Below are 22,877 nucleotides of genomic sequence, written 5' to 3' on the forward strand. Positions count from 1 at the left end.
GCTGGAAAAAAGAGCGAAGATGACAGGAAAATATACGCTGTGTTCTATGAAAATGTAGACATTCCCAGTTTTACAACGGCCGATGACCCAGACTTGAACCGTAACAAAATATTTACTCCTGTTTCTTTGAGTCAACCATCTTTCGGTGTCTAACATTTGTGTTGTTCATTAATCATAATATTTACACAGCTGTTGGTAGCATTGCAACAGTCAAAGTGAAAGTGCTTAATTTGAATAAAAAGTCGAAAACAAGATGTCAAGCCCTAGCTATCTTGCTCAACATGAGCAAATTAAAACTCACTCCTAGGGTTCTTAATATTAATATTCATGTTTAATATAATATTTTAATATTATTTTAGCCTGTGTGGCAAAACATTACTTGTAGTTTATTTCATTTCGTTACATCCTGCGTTACATCCGGCGTTCCAAAGACGCGGGATTCCATGGGCTAGCACGACCACTGGCTATGTCCTAGCATTGGAATCTTGTAGCCGTTACTCTCATGAAATTTACGGAAATTTATCATTCAAAGTTGGAATACCAGAACATAAACGAATAGGGAGACGAGATGCACATGTTCTCTCCATCACATCAACACAACTCAAAATGAGAAGCGCTACATTGTTGCTTTGGACAAAGAAATAATGTTGATAAGAAAAAAAAATGCTAAATGAAATCTACCTTTCTGTTTTGTTTTCAAAGACTCGTTTCTCAGTTTCCTGTGGGCTCAATCTGTTGGAACTTCCTCAGTTCCACCATCATCATCACTGTCTCAGTAGAAAACTGCTCCAAGGCCAATAATCAGGACTGTGACGATATCTGGTGCTGGTGACCTGTAAAAATCATTGAGACTTCGTTTTATGGCTGTTGCTCTGTATTGTACTCTGCTGTATTGTATTTTATGATGTGCAATTATACTGCAACCTCTTGGCCAGGACTTGAAAAAGAAATTACTATTTTGATGGAATTCACCTGTACAGATAAAGGTTAAAATAAAACAAACAAAAGAAAAAAATCCAGTGCTGCCTGATACCCAGAACAATCTTCACTGTTTTTTCCACATTATTTCAGGGAACAGGGACATGATTCAGGCAGGCTGGGGGACCAGTTAGGTGTGGATACCTACTTCAGCAAGTGTAACCTCAATAGGCACACTGTTCTTGTATACTCTGAGGGAAAAGGGTGCTGCACTTGGAGTTGGGTGACAGTTGGCCGCTGCTATCTGCTGCAGGTCCATGTCCCTGTTAGCCCTTAGGAAGTGTAGTGTTCTTCTCATATCCTTTCAGTGTATGTGGTCCTGCCAAAACTGTACTTACTATGTGCTGTGTTTCCTGAGCAAGGGAGCCAAAACCTCTTCCTGTTTACACAGAACCATTTTCCTATCAAAGGAGAGAGGTGACAAATAGATTGGCCCTGCCCCACCTTTACCAGTTGTCCTGGTTAGCGCAAATTAATATTATTTTGGTTTGTTTCCCAGTTTAGTGTGATGTTTAGTGATACTTGTGTTATGCTTATGTTTAGTCATCATCAAGAGTGTTTGACTCCATTCCTGGTTTTCAGGATGTTTCAGCACTTAAGTGATTAGTTCAAGTCATTGATTGCTAAAGACTCTGCACACTAAGTCCAAAATAGGCCTGCAGACCCTTCAGGACTTGAGTTTGCCCATCCTGGTCTATACCAACCATAACCATGACCCCACATGAAATAGCCTAAATACATTTTACACTCTTGGTGCATATATTTGTACAGCTTTTTGCATTAAGTACGTATATTTCCTAAACGTATCACTATTTACCTGGAAACCATGCCTGTGACATTCGCAGAAATACAGTTAAGCCTAGTACTCCGGATGCCCTTGAGCTGACATTTTTCCCCTGCCTTTCCTTGTTTAATCCCAGAGTATTTCTCTGCAGTTTGGGATGCCCCAATTGTAACGGTATGCTTGTGTCATCGGGGGCCACACATAAGCACACGCCTTTGCAAAAGCAAGTCCAGCCATCCGCTGCTTCTTCTCAGGTAACCAGAATACGCAGGTACTTAACCAACCAGAGGGGTCACTATTCTGACAAGAGATTAAGCAGCTAATTCTGGGACAACCAAGTGGCTGTGAACCGTAACTAAATAAACTGCACGAAAAGGGAGTTGATCAACCCTTTGCCATATTATTGCTCAGTTAGGGAGGGATATGGTAAAATATCCATCCACCCCCTGGCCTCGTGGCCAGTCAGTAGTCAGTAGTGCTCGGGACGGGATTAGTTCTGGACTACGGGTCCATCAAAGTACCAAGAAGAAACGCTGTACCCAGATAGGCTCCCCCTGCTGTATGTTCTCATGAGGCAGACTGGTGGAGACCAGACAGAAACCGAGATTTGGAGGCAGTCCCATTCCACAGCTTTAGAACCTTTAGACCTCTAAATAACCCATGCTGCTCTTCACCACATAGGATTAACAAAGTTTAGTCCACCGCACCCAAAGAACTCAGAATGAACCAAAACCAAGGGCCTCCTGGCTCATCCTAAACATCACCACTGCCAGCATAGGCTACTTTTGTGTAGCTACTACCCGGGAAAAACACCAGGAACTTAGAAGCTTTTCTGCTCTTTTTTCCCATTACTATCCATTGTTCCTATCTTACCTGAGTGGCCAGTCAATAAAGGCACTCTCCCTGAATGTAGGCTGGGCACCATTGCAGAGACGTCACAGATTCAAACCTGGGCTACCACGTCAACAAACTATTATCAGGAGTCTGGCATTCTGCCACCATCTGGCCAATTTGGGTGAAATTTGCTGCATGGCTGCAGATATCCACTGCAGTTCACCCTGATACAACAGACCTCAACAGACCCATATTTTAGTGGTGCTCAATGTGCTGAAAATTTACATTTAAAAAATTCAACCACCTCTTCCATCTCTTTCCAAATATAATGCTTAGAGTTAGGCTACTATCCACAGAGCTTAATTTGTGCACAGTTTCACTGAAAACTACTTCTTCTCCCAAAGTACGCCAAATCAACTGTGGTTTTTAGAATTATGCAGAAAATAAGGTCTGTAGTTAACATAGGCCTAAGCCTAAGCAAGTTTCACATTTTGTTCTACAACAAAAATGACATATGCTAATAACTCAGCCATGAATTTAAAAGCGGTCGCATTTCGCCATCACGTCATCACCACTGACGTTTCATACTAGCCTGCCTGCACACAAGACTTGCTTGGATATACATAGTTGCCGTACTTCAGTATAAGTAGTTGTTCTCAATTAAACTGTGCACAAATTGAGCTCTGTGGATGGTCATGAGTAACCGTGGCATTATTTGGAAAGATGCGTTACTGTTTTTCAAATGTCGACTTTTGCCACATTGAGCACCGCAAAAATATGGGTCTGTTGAGATCCGCAGTATTAGGCTGAGCAGAAGCAGACATCTATAAAACTAGAAACTTACCTTAATTTTATCTTTGGGTGAACTTCCGCTTTAAACAATACTGTTATGGCGAATGCAGCCAGGGAGCACAACGCCCCCATCCACGATCACAATATCTCTCAGAAAACTCCACCCCTCTTACATGTGGTGCACTGCTAATTTTACTTTGCCTTTTCTACCTGATAGTTAATTGATCAATGCCAATGATTAGCCAGAGATTTAAGTCCCTTGATGACCCAGGTTTAAATCGTCTTACGTTATGTTATGTTTATGTTTGTTATGTTATGTTATGTTATGTTATGTTATGTTATGTTATGTTATGTTATGTTATGTTATGTTATGTTATGTTATGTTATGTTGTTAAATCAGTCCTGTTCAGAGGGGAAGAATGAAAACCAGCTGTACTACTGGTGTCGAGGGCCACATTTGAGTATCCCTAGCTTGACTTCTTAACTAGCAACTTTCCTACAGGAAACACTGATATTACAAGTTTATTGTTCTTCTCAAGTCATTGCTGCTTTGCAAACACCTTTTTACCAATCAGTTCATAGTAATTAACATGGATCAGACCTCTTAATAAAAACTAACACATAGGCTAAATATTGTATTCCATAAATATATATAAAATATGAATAAACAGATCTAATAGTAATAAAAGATAAAAATCAAAGATAGCCTAAATGCCCATGAGCTTGTCTGCCATTGAAAGGAGTCATAGCCCACTTGAGACAAAGCAGTTCTATACTCTTAATCCCACTTTAGCCTATATTAAAAACAGGTCTGATGGGCTTACTTTGGGGTAATTTACAAGCTTTTGAATTTGCTACTCAGTTCAGTGAGAAGTTGATTCATTTGTGCTGACTGGTTTCTTTTTAACACGGACTGCAGCCTGCTTTCAAATCCATGCTGTGCTAGTGCACATATGGGCCCTGCAGCCTGCTTTCAAATCCACACTGTGCTAGTGCCCATATAAGCCCCATGGCCTGCTTTCAAATCCACACTGTGCTAGTGTGCGTATGGGCCCCATGGTCTGCTTTCAAATCCACACTGTGCTAGTGTGCGTATGGGTCCCACGGCCTGCCTTCAAATCCACACTGTGCTAGTGCTGACTGTGGCCAGCAGCCCTGCAGAGGGACACACTATTGGCGCTAGCCTGGTGCAGGGATGAGAGGGTTTTTCGCGTCTCATTGTGCATCGGTGTCCCCCACTGGTTGATTGGGCACCCGCAAGTCTGCCTGTTGACCTGCATGTTAAGCGTCTTCTTCCGGCTCTTGTTCGTACAGCCCCAATATACAACCTACGATGTGATAAGAAGCGGAGGCTGACATGACGTGTTATGGAAGGGGAGCACATGCTTGTCTTCTCGCTCCAGAATCAACAACAAGGGTTGCAGCAATGAATAAATACACTTGGCCATTCCAAATTTGGGTGAAAAAACCAATGAGGAGTAATTGGTAATTAGTGAATGTAGTTTCAAACATGTGCACTGGACCTACAATTTCTAGGGATGCACAATATCGAAATTCTGGGGTCAATGTCAATAACAGGCATTTGTCTGGCCATATTAGCCAATGCCAATACTTCACTGTTTTCTGCAACCAAGTTTCCACATTCATGAAAGAAGTAGTTTGGCAGTTTTCAGCTTATGAATGAAAATTTTATTTATATGACAAAAAGGTTCAACTATACCAGTTTCATTTGGAAATTAGCATCAACAGCACATCAAATATGTTGCCCTCTCTGGTATGTGTAGGTTGATACACTAAACTTCCTCTATTCATGCACTACTATTGGATAACTAGAAACTCCATTTTGTGGCACAGTATGCCCTTTGGTTTAGCTCAATACTATTCAATAAAATAAGATTCCGGAAAGAAACAGAAACGTTTATTTGATGCAAGCAGTTTCCTGCAGATTCACAGTAAGCCGTGGGTGAAAAAGATGGAGGGAGACATAGCGAGCCAGAGCAGAAGCACCAGGAAGGCAGCCTATTCACTGAGCTGTGGCGATGGATACAGGGATAACCAATCCATCCAGACACACTTACCACAGCAAACAGCTGAGGCAGTGCAAGCATCACAACACAGAATTCAAACAGTATTTTTTTCTTTGTTTTCACAGAATTTAACAGGCTAAGTGCTACTATGTCTGACGCATGCTGTATGGACAGTGAAAGACAGAATTCCATGCCCTTTTAAAGGGGATCTAATAACGGAGGTGGGAACACGAATCACAAATCCCAGATTTCCCAAACGGGAGCCCCCGCCCCACCAATCTCACAGCGTTCCACCTGCGCAGTGAGTGAGGTCCACCAGCCCCACACTCACATGATTTTCTTCCCCTTGCAATGTGCGAAATACACACTACTCCCGTTACAAGCACCGCAAGCTCAGGTTTTAAGCATACAACGTCACAACCGTACCAAAGCACACGTATGCATCATCTCATCTGGGGATGACTGTACACCTACAACCACACCCACACACCACTCCCCTTCTCCGTCTGCCTGTCTTTCTCTCTCTCTCTCTCTCTCTCCCTCTCTCTCAATCCAGCATCTCCTCACCATCGGTGATGCAATTCATTTGTTGCCGTGGTGATCAAACCACCAAGGGGTTTTTTTTCTTCTCTTGGTAGACCTCCGATAGGGTTCACCATCTTTCGTGTACATATGTATGTAGATGCGCGCACTACACACACGCACACAATATTTTATATATATTTTTTTTTAATTTTTAATTTTATGTATTTATTTTTGTACAATAGAAAATTATTTGCATCGCCTTTACAAGATACAAATATTTTAACAGCCTCTAAAACCACAAGAGATCCCAATGCTACAATAAATGACATCACTCAAAAATATGACATTCGAGAAACACAAAATGAATGTGCCAATTTTCAAGAACATCTGAACTAGGATGTTTGACTTGGCATGAAACAGCCCAGCAGCACGTGACCATACAGCCCAAAAAAGCCTAAATGTTCCTGTTGACCTCACCCTGGTCTGTGGCTCCCCTTACCCCCATGCCCCACCTCCCCCTCCCCTCATGTCCGTCAGCTATCCGGCGTCCAGCTGTCAAACCCTCGCCACCATGGAGCGTCTGACTGCAATGCAGTCATGGCAACCAACCACACGGCTCCTGCTCTCCACTGGAAGGAGGGCATCCAGCCCGCTGCAGCTGCAATTGAGGATGCACAACGTTCCTCTCGGTGGTTTCCATGGCCGTCAACAAGGCTCAGTAACGTTTTCACAAAGACAACAGAACCAGAACCATCTGCTGCAACCAGAGCATCAGAACCTGAGGAGGAACAGCACCAGGGGGCTGGACTTTGAGCAGTAAAGGCAGGACTTCTGAGACAGGCTGAAATGCAGAACCCATCCAGCCATTACTGCATGCGGTCCTGGAGCACATCGGTGCCCAAACGCTGTTCTCAAATCACCATTACCAAGGGCCGAGTCTGGGTCCTCCACTGCCCTCAAAATGAGCACAGGATGAAACCATATCAGACACATGTGTCCTGTTCCACATCATGAGTGACTCTGGATGAACAGGCATCACAAGAAGAGGGGTGTCTCTGGCAGCACACACTGCTGCTACTGTACAGTACACCTACCCCATCACATTATGTAATGCAACACAGTTACCATCTATCTTTTTCATAAATGAGCATTACATCAAAAACCCATACAGACAATACCATATTGAGGTACCCATTTTGTTATATCTGCCAGCAATGAACACTAATTTAAATAAGTTCACCCAATTCATCCAACCTTCAACAACCAAATAACATATCTTATATAAGCCCCTTTGCTTCATCCATCTGTCAGCTGACTAGTTAGTTAAAAACGCATACATTATGAATTGATATTTATTAAGCCTACCACTCTTAGCATAATGCAGGCTTTCCCCTCGGGCCGTGCCCTTGACCGCGCGAACGAACAGAATCTCCGTTTTATCCGGAGAGCCACCGACCGCCGGTATGAAGACAACCGGTCACTGACGTCGACCTGACTGAAACTTGCGAGCAGAGCCGGTTTGCTAACATTTTCTAGGAAACTTTAAACTCCAAAACTTTGTCTATAAGAAAAAATAAATAAAGAAAGAAAGAATATGAGCTACCGTTCGCTCCTCACCAAAAAAGTCTAATGCTCGAATGAGAACTCGCTGTTCTTAGCTGACAGCAAACGTGCTTCAGCCGGGAGAGTTCTGTTCCCACCCCTGGCCTCCTCCGCGCACGCAGTCATTGGATTAGCGGCGAACTGGAGGGAGGCGAACCAGGGAGACTGCGCCATTGTTTTTACAGAAAAAAAATAATCATAAGTTATTCGTGACTATTCGCTGCAGATTATGAAGACCGATTGTGTGTGAAAGCAGCCTAAAACGTCTTTGATCAGCAGAAAATGATTCCAGAGCACTAAGGTATTCATAGAGAAGCATGTTTTAGTAGTTCAATTACCTGACTTCCAAGCGTTCTTCGCTATTACAATGTGTTTCCTCTCGGAATGATGCGTTTTCCATAAGGCTAACGTTACAATACCAGTGCGTCATTTAATTGGGAAGTTACCCCTCAGCGACTACCCCGGGCAATCAAAAAATTATATTTGGTGACCCCAAGGGGCGCTACAGCACAGCATATTACATCAACTCCACTCTTTTTAAAAATGTAAAAAAAAATGACCGAACGTAAACCTTCATGTCCCTATAGATGTCAACTACCTTAGACATTTCGGTCCACGCGCGCAGCACATCTGGTTTTACTTCCTGTTTTAGACAGGGGGCTGTTATTTGCCCCCCTCGAGTCGGTTAGTGGCACTGCCTCACGTCCGCCATTAGAGAGCGAACGAAACAATACGTGATAGCACAGGCAATTGCACCCTGTCACAGCAGAGAGGGGGAGAAAATCTCTGGCGGGGTAAAATTAACTGCTAAGTCGCCATTAAATTTTACTTAACAACAAAACTGGAAACTTGCGGGCTCCCTTGTACACCAGACGCACACCTTCAATTGTTGCTACAACTTTTGCCAATTAACCATAAATTGCGATAAAAACGTCTCTGGATCGCTTACCCGAGTCGAGCTGGGAACGATATAGCGCCACTTCTGTGTCTTGACATAAATCCTGAAGCGCATGCGTTAAGACGTAGCGACGTTCGCATGGGAGGTGACTGTCAAAAGAGATCCTTTCCTCGCCTTTCATCACCACGCAAGCGCAGCATGTCGAACTGGAAGGCTGCGGTCAAAATACTTAGGTTTATTTACAATAGAGTTAAGTACTATGTAGGCTGATGGTGTATCATGCTCATTCGTATAATATGTGATGTGTTTTACGAATGTTCAATTGAACACTGTTTTTATGCAATGGAATCATCACGAACAGGGTGTGGTTTACAGTGGTCACCATATTTGGTTCCTTATTGGATCTCGTCAACATGGTCTTCTTGACGCCTTACCGCGGTCAAACTCGAAAACATAGACCAAGGTTGAGCTTACCGAGGTACCTGAACTCTACACGTGTTAATGATAAGATACGGATTTAGCCTCACTTAAATCCAGTTGCCATTAACAGATCTGGGTATTTGAATACTTTTGATTTTAGTCAATGGCTTTTTAAAAAAATGGCTCTAGTCGTAACAAATGGCCACAACCATTCTCCTCTAAAATGTGGCTCTGATTCCTTGTAAAACTGCCCTGCGTGAATGCGTGCTGCGTCACAGAGATGACTGCATTACATAATAATAATAATAATAATAATAATAATAATAATAATAATTTACAATGTATTATTTATAAAGGCTACTGTTGTTTCAATACAGGCTATGTGCTTTGTAACTCGATACCTTGCTTGGGTTATGCTACGCACTGAGGCGCCTATGTCATAAGCACTTATAACTAGAATTAACCATGTATCTACATATCATAAAGAGTGATTATCTTCCCTCCGTAACATAGCCTGTTTTTGTTTGTTTTGTGCTGTTTGTTAGTTTAGTAACGCGCACACACGCGCCCGCACGCACATACGTACACAAAGATAGGCTACTCGTGTAGGGATTAGATCGATTTGGACAAAGGGCGTTCAGACCCGAGGAATCGAATGCGTCGCTTGCTAATCTTGATTTGTCAGTAACCGCATCCAAGGAAATACAGACTTGATTTTGAAAATGAGCTGATTGAACTGGAACTCCATCGAATAAAGTCGGTGTGTGTAGAAAGCATATTTTTGGAACAATTGTCAAACTATATACAGAATTCTTAGTCTATGTGAATTCATGACACTAAGATACATTGCACACATGCATACATAGCCTAGTGCTACTGTGTAGCTGTCTCAGAGGTAACTGGTATTATCTTTACAGATTTTATACCCGTGGATTTATCTTTATTTGGTGTAACTGGACTTTTCATGGTCCAAAAAAAATCTCATCCTAAATATGACGTCATCTCTCCCCAATTCACGGCTATGCTGTAACTTTATATGTAAGAATTAAAGCCAGTCTTTTCACTGAATAGATAATTGTGTCTCCGTGTCACTGTCGAAAATATAATGTTTATTTAAAAGCATCGAGCACTGTCCATGGTACTAGCAGTGTTTGATTTTGCGACACTTAAACGCAATAGCCACGTATTTGAAGTCTCAGCAATAATATTATGACAGGGAGATGTTACAACATTTAATTTTAATAGTTGCTTGAATGCTTGAGAAACTTTGAGGGAGCAAATGGGTTAATCTGGGATCTGCAAAAAAATGAATGTTGAAGATGCCTTGGAAGTACTAGCAGTTTGATGACGTCCGCAGCTGCGCATCGCTGCGAACGCCATCTTTACAGAACATCCTTTTGTAGGACCCAGTTGTTCGTCCTTTGCTCATACAGTTCTACTGTAGGCCATAATAAACTTTACATTTCTCTTGATGCTCTTGGATTAAAGCTGGACAACGTATACGTTACAAAAACGACTACAATGACAAGCAGCAATCTTACACCGGTTAATATTCAAAACAGTGCTCCTTCGCCGAGACCCCTCAACGCACAGCGCAATTTGGCGTCACCAGCAGCTGAACAGGGGGCAGAAATGGAGGGATCAACACCAGCTTCGGAATCAGTACCTGAAAGTGGTGCCAACGAGTCACTGGAGATGATCCTTGACTTGAAAAGCTTCAGAAGACCCGGGGAGAAAACGTTTACCCAGCGATGCAGGTTGTTCGTGGGTAACCTGCCCACAGACTTGACAGAAGAGGATTTTAGGAAGCTTTTTGCGAAATATGGAGAAGCCAGCGAGGTGTTCATTAACCGGGACCGGGGATTCGGATTCATTCGGCTGGTATTATTGTTTTCCTTTTATGATTGTTTTTCTCTCCCCCTTTTACATACTAAGGCTATTAGACCTGGTAGCATCGCACACACAGCTAACTGCATTGTAGAACATGATTGTTTACCTAACTGGTTAGCAGAGCGTATGCCATGCGCACACATTTCTTCACTTGCTACTCGCTGAATATGTTTATATTGTAAAGCTGTCCTCGAATGAGGACAGTATTTTTTAGTCTACATGCCAGTGGTTTAGGATGCATTAAAGGATGCATTCTAACCAGTGAGTGCACGTTTGACATTCCTCTCGATCCACTTAAGCTATTTGGTGAGCAGCTAAAAGCGCGACAAATTATCCTGCTGGCTAAATTATAGTAGTCTACTCTGCCTTTATGGGGCAATTTTGCTACAAAACAAATAGTGCTATTGGTTGGCAACGCCGCACCTCCACAGTGTAGCCTATGCACACCATTCAGGGATTGTGCCAAGGCCGAGAGAAAAATAGGGCTCCGCAAGTTGAGCTTTCAAATATATATTTGTAATTTTGTCACAGCGCACAGGACTTTGCTATAGGAAAGCAAAACTCGGGAAAACGTTCGGACCGAATAAGCGTTTATAAATGAGCATTTTACAAATGACCTAAATTTGTCCAGCGTAAAGCCCAGAACATTACCCGATACTGTAGAAATATTATTAGATCGTTGACATAGTTTTTTTTCAAGCTCCAAATAGTTTTAAATTATCATTGTAAACAATGCAAATTAGTAAAACAAGCTCGTATCAACTTCAATGATTAAATAATTCGTTTGTTAATCGGTTGAACTGCTGAATTGTTCAATGTATATAGCCTAGGCCTATATAACACAAGTTTATATTACATTACATTACATTATATGAATACAAATGGGATAATATGCACTCCATCAGAGTTTATGTACAGAATTTGCATGTTTGCAAGGTTAGATTAACTAGGGTCAGTATGCGCAGTGGGGCTTAGGTGGAATTATTAGCATTCCATTCTTAATTGTCATGACACGGGCATAACGACACATGGTCATTTTGGTTGCCTCTCTAGGAAACCAGAACACTGGCAGAGATCGCCAAGGCCGAGTTGGACGGGATAGTAATGAGGAATCGGCCAATCCGCGTTCGCTTTGCCACCCACGGCTCAGCTCTCACCGTGCGGAATTTATCCCCGGTGGTGTCAAACGAACTACTGGAACAGGCCTTTTCCCAGTTTGGGCCGGTGGAGCGGGCCATTGTGGAGGTGGACGACCGGGGCAGACCCACTGGCAAGGGCTTTGTCGAGTTCGCCTCCAAACCAGCAGCTCGCAAAGCATTGGACCGCTGCACAGATGGGGCCTTTTTACTGACCACGTAAGCCTCTATCCCACCAAGTTGTCATTTAACTGCAATTTGAATGGCTGACTGAATACTGCTGAACTTTAGATTGCTACATTTCATATTCTTAATAGTAAAACAAACCCTGGAGGACCAACCTGGCCCTGTCTCTAGTTTGGCCTGTTGAAGGGGTGGTAGTACAGTATTATAAATGAAGCCATGTTCACATAAACACAATTAATCATATATCCATGCTGTAAAGGCACACATTGTGTAAGTAAGGTAACCTGTTTATGTAGGACATGTGACCCAATATGATTTCAATTTACATTCCCATCTAAATTCCAGTGGGGTCACTGTTAGCATTGCACTGTTACAATCATCTGTCTATTTATAAAAATTAATGATCAGTTGTGACCTTATAAAAGCAATTTGTTGATTTAATACACTGGGCCAGAGGAAGGACAATAACATGGAGGGAATTTCAAACAAAAAACTCTCTGAGTGACCAGATGCAACAGTACCCTCCTTGTACATTTCATACTGACAAAGTCAATTTATTTTGCACAGTTTGCAACAAATTCCTACAGGCACAAAAACGACAATCAACAGACAAAATAAAAATCATCAGGTATAAACAATGAAGGGGACTCCACTGTCAACGAGAAAAACAGAATTGACATCAGTTGGTATTCTGCTGTATTCGACGGTTTCCATTACATCAGTTTCTACCCCAGATTTGTGTACCTGAGAAATGGACATCACCCTGAATACTGCAGTGCTGGCACAGCTGTGGGAGTTGCATGGCAAGGCTTTAGGGCCACAGCGCAAGGTGACTGCAGAACATGACACATGACTGATCAAAATGATTTGCTGGTTTGAGAGCAGACAGATCAGAATACATGAAAGTGGAGCAACGGAAAAAGGCACACTACTCCAACACACACGTCTCAGTCAAAGTATCTAATGTGTCAAATATTGTGAAGAAGGCGAAACGATACTTGTCTGTTCCAACAACTTTGTTGATGCCTTTGCCTTTGTTGATGTAGTGTCTTCTTATGGATGAGTTTAAGATTTAGCACTGCCAAAGAATAACAGTGGAGACTATTGCTGACCGCTGACTATGATCAGATTTAATCACAAAGTTTGTAATATGAATTTTTATTTCATTTGAGTTCATCTGTTTTAGCCTTGAGTTTTTTAGCAGCCTACCCACGTTTCAAACTATTTAATTGTTCTGACTAGTCTTATTTAACTATTTTGCAGGTTAAATAATTGCAGTTTTCATGTCCCCATTTCTTATGTAAGAAAAATTAAGTGAACGTTACCACGCAACACTATGAACATATCTGCCACGTGTCTATGGTTTTATGTGCTGAAAGCAACATGTGACACTGTCAATCATCATCTGGGCTTAATTAGTGGAAGCTGATGAAGATTACTAGAGAGGAGCATTGTGATAATTAACTGACAAGAAGACTCTATCGTCCTCTTGCTGAGGGATGACTGAATTGCGGATGAGAAACTGCCCGAGGAAAAACGTTGGAAAAATATTTACTTACCTTTGCATCTAGGATTTGTAATGCTTTGGTTTGCAGCTGAGATTCTGGTTTGGTCCACTAAAAAATTGGACATCCCTGTGTTAAGCTGATGGGAAAAAAACAAGAAAAATGCTTGGCACTTGTTTATGCCCCAGTATTGCTAATTTTATTGTAAAAATGGACAACGATTTCACCCAAAATGGGCCTTTGCTAAAATCTTGGTTGTCTTGGTATTTGGCTACTTTCTCTTTTAATCACCCTCTTGTTAAAGGCAGAACTGAAAATAGAGCAGCCCACACTGGTGTGGTGACTAGCTAAACCATGCTAGTTTTCCCAAAGGGGGAACTGTGTGTTCAAATGATCAAGGCTTTCCAGGAAAGCTTTTCAGCTCAGAACTTTTCTATACTGAATGTACTATACAGTGGTTCTGAACCCTGGTCTCAGAAACCTGTAGGGTCTGCTGGGTTTCAGACCCAAGAAAGTAAATAGTTAGGTGTTAACTGTGTAATCATTCCAATTTAATTGATCAAATAAGTGCTCAGTAACAATGCAAACCACCAGATTGTCTGTCCAAGACAGAGGTATTACAGCTATGGTAAAGTAACTGTAGAGTGATGATGATCATTCATACATGTTTTATTATTCCTCCCCACTTCCCCTCCTCCCCAGAACACCCTGTCCTGCTATTGTTGAGCCAACAGACCAGTTTGACGATGAGGACGGCCTTCCTGAAAAGATTTTACAAAAAAGTGCTCAATATCACAAGTAAGTTTGTTCAATATTGTCTGTCTGTCTGTCTGCCTATCACTCTGTCTGTCTTTATCTCATGACATCATTTAAGACCTAGACTGTAACATTCTTGGACAGAGAGAGATGCTTCTTTCAAATATTTCATTCCTTTTTTATCTCCAATCTGCAATCTGCAATTTTGCTGTTTGAGTCAACATTGTACAGCCTACAGAAGTAGTGCAGGACTGAAGTCAAGACTTAACTTGTTTGGACATACTGGAGTCATTGACAGAACCCTTTGCAGCAGTGACCGGAGGAACTGTATCAAACTTAAATGGATAGTTCCCTTTCTGGTATTTCTTGATGTCATTTCAGGTTTAGTGTATGTGTTTGACTGGCACATGCAGTTTTGTTGTGTGATGAAAGATAGTTTATGTTTCTGATGACCTGCTAGTTTTACAGTGACAGGTATAGAGACATTAGGTGTCTATTGGCCTTAATGAACTGAACCTCTCAGCAGAAGTCATAACCGAGTCTGAGGCTTAAACCTGTAATTACAGGGCCCATTCTTTACCGACTGAGACTCTCAGGAAAGCAGAGCTACCACACTACCAACCAGCACTGCATGTGACCGGTCACAACAGCATGATTACCGGTTTAAATACGGTGAAGTGTGCATGAAAGTGTGCATGTGAGCGAGTGAGAGCGCATGTGTGCTTGAGTGTATGTGTGGAACTTGATTTTGGTATGTGTGGAGATTAACGTTGGTGGTCATGTGAGTGTGTGAGAGTGCATGTGTGGAGCTTGACTTTGGCAATCTTTGGGCTTCAGGGAGAGAGAGAAGCCCCCTCGCTTCGCCCAGCCTGGGACGTTTGAGTTTGAGTACTCCTCCCGCTGGAAGGCCCTGGAGGAGATGGAGAAGCAGCAGCGCGAGCAGGTGGAGCGCAACATCAGTGAGGCCAAAGAGAAGCTGGAGGCCGAGATGGAGGCAGCGCGACACGAGCACCAGCTCATGATGATGAGACAAGGTTTCCACAGAAACGCTCAGCTCCGCCTATTACATACAGCAGCATGCAGCTCCACCTTCGTATACAACTCAATGAATGTTATGTAATGAACAGCACCATTCCATTCAACCACGCGAGCGAACCTGATTTGTGTACATCACCACACTGATGCACCTGGGTTATTTATACTTCATTTTGTTTCTACAATATTGCATTTAAATCGTATGTTATTAGTGGAACCAGGAAGCGGTGATTTATTTTTGTACAATGAGTATAATGCCAGGAGCCTTTCAGGACCAACATTTCACGTTTTAATACATTCTCTGCATATATTGTTTACTGGGGTAGCTGCAGGTGTTTATTTAGACAGTGTACCTGTAAATTCAAAGGGAGTGGGGGATTTAATAGGGAGTGGGGGATTTAATAGGGAGTGGGAGATTTAATAGGGAGTGGGGGATTTAATGAATGGTACATTTCCTGCTCTGAAACAGATCTAATGCGACGTCAAGAAGAACTGAGGCACCTGGAGGAGTTGAGGAATCAAGAGCTGCAAAAACGCAAACAGATAGAAATGAGGTACACACATAAGAGTTTGATACTTAGACAAATCGACAGGGGAGAAATGTAACACTAATACAGAGAAGGGGAATGTGTAGAAATGTAACACTGAGAGAACAGACACATGAATATTACAGTGAAATGAGAGTGACAGCTGTCTGTCAGGAGTTATTTACCCTTGATGTTGAGATAGTCGTATGCTGTTAATATATTTCCTCGTGTGTGTGTGTGTGCATGTATGCATGCGTGCGTGTGTGTATGTGTACGTGTGTGGGTGTGTGTGCTTGTGTGTGTCTGCTGTTTCTGTAGGCATGAGGAGGAGAGGCGCAGGCGAGAGCAGATGATGCGGCAGTCTGAGCAAGAGGAAATGAGGCACCAGACAGACGGTTTTAAACCCAGCTACATGGACAATGTGAGTACAACCTGCACATGCCTCTACACTAACCTGCCCTGATACCGCTGCTCCTGCCTCTACACTAACCCTGCCCTGATACACCTGCTCCTGCCTCTACACTAACCCTGCCCTGATACACCTGCTCCTGCCTCTACACTAACCCTGCCCTGATACACCTGCTCCTGCCTCTACACTAACCCTGCCCTGATACACCTGCTCCTGCCTCTACACTAACCCTGCCCTGATACCCCTGCTCCTGCCTCTACACTAACCCTGCCCTGATACACCTGCTCCTGCCTCTACACTAACCTGCCCTGATACACCTGCTCCTGCCTCTACACTAACCCTGCCCTGATACCGCTGCTCCTGCCTCTACACTAACCCTGCCCTGATACCGCTGCTCCTGCCTCTACACTAACCCTGCCCTGATACCGCTGCTCCTGCCTCTACACTAACCCTGCCCTGATACCGCTGCTCCTGCCTCTACACAAACCCTGCCCTGATACACCTCTCTGTCTCTACACTAACCCTGCCTGATACATCTGTCCTGCTCTCACTAACCCTGCCCTGATACCGCTGCTCCTGCCTCTACACTAACCCTGCCCTGATACCGCTGCTCCTGCCTCTACACTAACCCTGCCCTGATACATCTGTGCCTGCCTCTGTCTGTCTCTACACTAATTCTGCCTGATACCCCATACAAAAAATTCAGGTGTTCTAAAACCACATATGAACACCCAATGTGTGAAGAGTACATGTGAACTATAAACATAATCCCACTTGTAAGATGATAGTGGGTATAGGTAACCTGTGCTATATCAAGTGTCTTGTTTTGTTTTCACATTTGAAAAAGTCTTACCTGAAAATGTAGATTGTCACGTGATTTCAGGTCACGTTTTTGTTCTCGCTTGTGGAAATTTTCATTCACATGTGAAAAAAGCCAATCATGCGGAAAAATGTTGAGTTCACGTGTGACTTTTTTTTCACGTAGGAATATTTCAAATTTCACGTGATTTTTTCATAAGGGACACCTATGCCTACCTCTGCCTGCCTTTACAGTAACTGTACATACACACCTTCACACTACCTCTACACTGTGTTTCGCTATGTTACAACAATCCACTGAAATTTCCCATTTCATTTGGCCTGCCTGGATACACAACCGTGTTTTCAACAAGACTAGGCAAGTCTAGCTGAGCCAGACCCTCGGTATTGCCTGGGGGAACTCCTAGAAAACAGAAGCATCACTCACTCACTCAGTTGGAGACGACAGCTTTTCTAGGCCGACCCCTAGTGTCCGGCCAAAATCAGATCTAAGCAACCGACCACCTGCAACCGATCAGCTTTCAATTTTTCCAAACAACTTTTCAGAAAAAGTAGCTCTAGCCGCTTATAATGAGTGGACTTGGCAGCACCTCTGGACCTCTCTCTCTACCTCTGCTCCACCTCCACTCCTATGCTTTGCTCCACTTGCCTCCACACTCGCACGTACACACCCCTCTGTCCACCTCTATCTTAAACACAATGAGAAAAAAGATATTGACTCTTTATACATGATGATGGGTTAGTTTGATTGTTGATAGTATTTGTATTTAGTAATATGCATATCATTTATATGAATTTGAAGGGATTTGATTTGCTTACACTATCTGCTTGTCCAGCAGGATTAGCACTTGCGGACAGTCTGCTGAATCTAGGTCAGTGTGCAGTGAGGAGTATTTGGGTTACAGGCATTACAACTGTGTCCCTCAGTTTCAAGGTGGCTGTATCGCAGGATGAAGGGAGATATTTTTTTTGTGTTAGCCACAACAGCATTAGCCAGGGTAACATATAGAGCTTTGGGTCATAGGTACAGTGCATAATGGCATGGTCCTGCTGCCTTTTATAAGGACTTCACGCCACAAATAAACTGCAGTCAGGGGTGGTAATGCGCAGTGGGGTGAAAGCCAGGGGTCACCCCCCCCATAAATCATGGGAACTGCATGGCTTGCAGTTGTTCATTCCATTTATACCACCATAAACACTTATCATAAACAAATATGAAATTACAGAGGTACAGAAAATGAATGAGGTATGAAGTTAAATGATCACATTTTGGTATGTGTACATCTGCCAACAAATATAATTCCTACATTGTTAAGATGCTTCTTGTGCAGTAAATAGCAGCAAAAGCCCGGTGTTGTTCAAGTGATAAAAATAAAATAGGAAAGACATTTGTGAACTGTTGTGAACTGTGAAGAGGAGCAGCTTGATGAGAAGCTGCCTGCTGTGAATGAGAAAATTATTTGTTGACATATCTTGGATATGTCTGTTTGATATATTTTTGATATTTCATAGGTCTCTTGGTTAGGCTTCTTTCCCAGTATTTTTACATGTCCAATGTTATGCAATATTGAGTATATAAAGAAATAATATTCTGCATATAGAAATTAAGATGGATAGATAGGAAGAGCATGTAGACATTATGTTTGCAGTCTGCAAATTGTGTGTGTAACAAGCATCAAGGATGGTATTAATAAGTTGTTGTTCTGTTTTTAATTGTTCGCATAAGTAAAGTCTCTCATTGCATTGTAAGATTATTAGATCATTCGATTTTTCTTTCAGCAGTGCTTGTGGTATTATCACAGTATTATTATCACCTTATGTTCCCTGTTAAATGTGTCAGGCCGTATTAATTCTTTAAATGACTGTCAGCTGACTTTGTGTTTCAGAAGTTCAGAAATGCAGAATGAGTCTTGCTGTGGTGTGTCTCAGTGACCACTTTGAAGTCACCAATTTCGGACATGTTTTCCTCTGTGGAGCTGCACCTGTTGCTATACCTGTTTTTCCCTTTCAGAGAGACCAGGATGTGAGGATGGGAGATGTGGGACCACGTGGACCGTTAAACATGGCAGGTACGGTCATAACTGCATGCTAACCAGGCCCAGTGCTGTTCACACTGCTGAAACCAAGCTGGGTTGGCTGGCTTTGTGTGTCTATTTGGAAGGTAGATTTCTTGGTAATAATTAAGGAAGCTTGCCTTTGTTATTGCCATAGAGACCCTGGGAGACATGTTTGTGTCTGTTGTCGCTCCAAATAGAGAAAGCAGAATCACAAGGTGAGTCAGACAGTTCAAAGAGGATGTATCTACAGCCCCTAACAGCCCTTTTTTGATCATGGTCCTACAGTGTCACTTATATCTGTTTAAACCATTGATCGCATAATCTTAAAACAAACGGACCCAGACGAATCAGTCAGTTAATTGATCAAACAGTCCTTAGTATTCATTTACAATCAAGTGAACAAATAGCACTTCACAGTAGACATTTGCTGGAGGGGAAAAATACTTCAACAATGTGAGAAAAATTGGAAACATATCCCTGAACTCTTTAGTTTAGGTCTTGTAAAAGTAGGATAGGGCCGCAAACACTACAAAAAGACGAAACCAGACCTCCTCCTTTATGGTTTTAGCTGGGCTCCACCAAACAAAATAAATGGTTGACCCTTCAGCCCTCTCACGGGTCAGAGGTTTGTGGGGTTCTCTTACCAATGTGATCGAATGCCAGTGGGAGGTATTGTTTTTTATTGGGGCATGCTCTCTTTGATAACATCATTAGAAGGATGGGAGGTTGGGTAAGAACTTAAATTGGTCACGAAAGCAGTTGATTAGTTCGTTAATTCACCTCAACTGGAGCTTATTTTTAAGCTGAGAACAAAAACCAGCAGACCCTGTAGCCCTCCGGTGTTCCAGACCCCCTCCTCACCCACTCCCTCTCTATGGTGTTTTTGTACAGATGCATATAACCCCACCCCTGGCAACGCTAACAAGGCCCCCCCTCAGATGAGCATCACCGGCCGGGGAGGAGCCCTGGCGGCTGAGGGAGGGGCCAACATGGGAACCCCGATGATGCCCCCGGATACTGGCACCATGGTAATGTGCACATATCTTGTATCCATGTAGTCCTCTGTGCTCCTGTCCTGTGTTCTCACCCTCCACCCCTGCTCATGTGGAGGGTGCATGGCTCTCATGGGAAGGGTGACATCTCCCTTCCTGATCTGTGTACTTTTTGGCTAATCATTTTCCATTTCAGAAACAGAAATTTAAAAAACAAGAAATGAATGGTTATTTGTGTTGCTGACTAATTTTAATAATTAAATTACAGAGTCTGAAATTGCTCTCGATTTTACAGTTTATGGTGTGATGTTCTGATTTCGATTTTCTCATGGGAGAAGGGGCCGGCGGTTACTCTCAGGGGTCAAATGTAGAAAAAATTGATGTGGAAATCTGTGGGCATGGATTAGTAGCCTAAACTGTATCAGAGACGATTTGTTCATTATCAAACTGTCTCTGACTGTGCCCACAAATTACACTAGCTAGCGGCCATCAATGGTCAGCCGTAGCAGTTACGTTAGGCTAATGTTTGTGTACATGTGCTAATGAAGTACAATGTTACAATGTCATTAATTTGTAACGTAGGGTTTGAAGCAATGAACTTAATGAAGTGATTCCTTCTCTTCCATTTCTTTCTGCATCCATTTTACGTATCTCTTCTTGGCCTGCTACTGAACTCTGCCCCACTCCCTGGTCCTTCCCCGGTGGCATGGTTTTGGCACGCGCTACACTGGCAAACCATCTGTGGATCAACTGGACCGTGCATTTACGGTCATGGCCTGGACTGGATCGTGTGTTTGTGGTCATGGATGGTCTGGGTGCTTAAATGCTTAAACCCTCTCTGCTGTAGCGTGTGGACAGGTTCTCCCATGGCACCGCACCCCCCTCTCCGGGGTTCCCCATGGGGGGTCGACCAGGACTGGAGCCCCAGCAGCAGCCCCCACTGGGCGTGGTAGGCTCAGGCCCTATGGGTGATGGGGCTGGTGGCCCAGGGGGATTTGGCCGGGCCAGCCCTGGCGGTGGTAACTTTGATGGGCCCAACAGCAAACGCCGCCGATACTGAAAAGATTTGCACAGGCCCCCTCCCCTGTGGCAAGCCTGCCTCCAGTCTGTCCCACCCCCACCATTAAAAAAAGACATTGGAAAGGACTTTTGTGTATGGGCCTGTAACATGGTTTGGCCAAAAAGTTTTGACATTGATATCAAGCAACAGTGCAGTTGTCTATGTGAAAAGAATCACTTTTGCTTTTTTTCTACAGCAAAAACAGTATAAAAAAAATTAGGATATTCAAAACAACTGATAATCATTGAGGCATTCTGTACAAATTCACATAAGTTGACATCTTCATTGAGTTCATATTATGATCTAACTTGCTTTGTGTGTTTAAAAAATTGCCAGAATAGGTGTTATATTTATTTTTTTTGTTGTATTTTATTTGTTATTTAATGTTTTATTTTACCAGGAAGTGATCTTTTGCAAAGAAAACCTGGTTTGAAAGAGCAACAAGGACAAATGTTACAATGTTAATTATTTTTTATTTAATTTAAGTTAATTTAAGTTAATATGTAACTTAATTCTATTTAATTTTACTCTTCGTGTAGGTCTCAACGTTCCAGTGTTAAGCTGCATGTTTCTGCTTTTTCTCTTCTAATCCATTTCTTTATGAGTGGACTGTCCTCTTTCCTGCCACATTCTGCTCCATGGGTATTGGTGCTGTAATAAAGCCCTGGTTTGAACTGTCTGGTGGAAGCTTCTAAGTCTCTATTCTGCACTGTAAATAAATAGATTTCCGTGAACTACATAAAGTTTGGGCTGTATTTTGTATGTGTACATGTATGTGGAGGGGGAGTTATGGCTTGCTTACAGCTACCCTCAGAGTGTGAATTTGGGGGCGGGGAGGGGAACTATATGAGTAACCCTACAGGCCATATTGCACTATAACACTGCGAGCATGTAAATGCTCATCAACAATATGATTTTCGGTGAAGTATTGTTGCACTTGCCATACATCTTTGGCCAATACGCATATGATGGACATGGTCAGCCATTACAGACCTGCAGCCATCTTTGTACATATCAAAATTTCCTTCACCATTTAACAGAGCAATGTGCTGTAAATCAGACATGCAACATTTGGTGAGTATCAGGCAAGCATTCTAGGAATGTATCTCCACCTAGAGTGTGTTTTACATGGGTGTTATGTATAATAAATTGGCAGCCATACCTGCCAAATTTTATGAGTTTTTGAGCTTGGGATAGGGGTGAAAATGTTGCGAAGAAGAAGAAGAAGAAAAGTTAAAAGAAGAAGAAGAAGCTGAAAATGTAGAATTCTAGCAAAAAGGATAGGGGTCGTATGCACCCTTGGTGCTTGGCTCCCTAATAATCCTAGCAAAAACATTAGGGGTCCTTCTAGGGCACCCTTGGTTCTTGGAAAAATTTTAATTTACTGAATTAAAGGTTAATTTTGTGTATGTGAGGTGTTGTCCAAAGTATCATAAAACTAGTTTCATTTCTATCACACTACAATATAAGGCACTTACAGTGTGTTTGACATGTTTTCATATCATTGTATATATTGAATATTATACATTTTTATTATGGCTGCAGTATATGAAATACGGGTCATTTGTGAACTCTTGGTGTTGCATAGGTCTATTTAGGTTCACCAGTTTAACAGTTTTATTGCCTGCTATTCAGTCATCCCTCA

The 22,877-nt window shown here is 42.5% G+C and overlaps 2 protein-coding genes across 10 annotated transcripts in view; one reads left to right on the forward strand and one right to left on the reverse strand.

Moving 5' to 3' along the window:
• Positions 1-8,641, reverse strand: part of LOC135250961 (zinc finger MYM-type protein 2-like) — a 36,485-nt gene extending 27,844 nt beyond the window's left edge. For 4 of the 9 annotated variants that reach the window (XM_064327844.1, XM_064327843.1, XM_064327842.1 and 1 more), the window contains exons 1-2: positions 8,492-8,595; positions 682-833 (exon numbers count right to left, since the gene is read on the reverse strand). The gene's annotated coding sequence lies outside the window, so the exon portion shown is untranslated. Of the gene's footprint in view, positions 1-681; positions 834-7,880; positions 8,049-8,491 lie in introns of those variants that run through there. The other 5 variants (XM_064327845.1, XM_064327846.1, XM_064327839.1 and 2 more) reach the window with 4 other exon arrangements.
• A 1,568-nt stretch (positions 8,642-10,209) lies between these two features.
• On the forward strand, positions 10,210-21,975 carry LOC135250963 (paraspeckle component 1-like). The gene is made up of 9 exons (XM_064327848.1): positions 10,210-10,741; positions 11,804-12,105; positions 14,280-14,375; positions 15,171-15,367; positions 15,838-15,922; positions 16,214-16,316; positions 19,135-19,192; positions 20,072-20,208; positions 21,020-21,975. Exons 1-9 carry the CDS (start codon positions 10,382-10,384, stop codon positions 21,230-21,232), a joined length of 1,551 nt encoding a protein of 516 aa, XP_064183918.1. The 5' UTR covers positions 10,210-10,381; the 3' UTR covers positions 21,233-21,975.
• Positions 21,976-22,877: the final 902 nt, after the last annotated feature.

Source organism: Anguilla rostrata, chromosome 3 (assembly GCF_018555375.3).
Source record: "Anguilla rostrata isolate EN2019 chromosome 3, ASM1855537v3, whole genome shotgun sequence".
In the NCBI taxonomy this organism is placed as follows: domain Eukaryota; kingdom Metazoa; phylum Chordata; class Actinopteri; order Anguilliformes; family Anguillidae; genus Anguilla; species Anguilla rostrata.

Bases quoted from the DNA above. Each gene is read 5' to 3' on its own strand.
- LOC135250963 (XM_064327848.1), top strand. From the start codon at position 10,382: ATGACAAGCAGCAATCTTACACCGGTTAATATTCAAAACAGTGCTCCT. The intron at 12,106-14,279 runs GTAAGCCTCTAT...CCTCCTCCCCAG, and splicing joins GGGGCCTTTTTACTGACCAC to AACACCCTGTCCTGCTATTG. The intron at 16,317-19,134 runs GTGAGTACAACC...TTTCCCTTTCAG, and splicing joins AACCCAGCTACATGGACAAT to AGAGACCAGGATGTGAGGAT.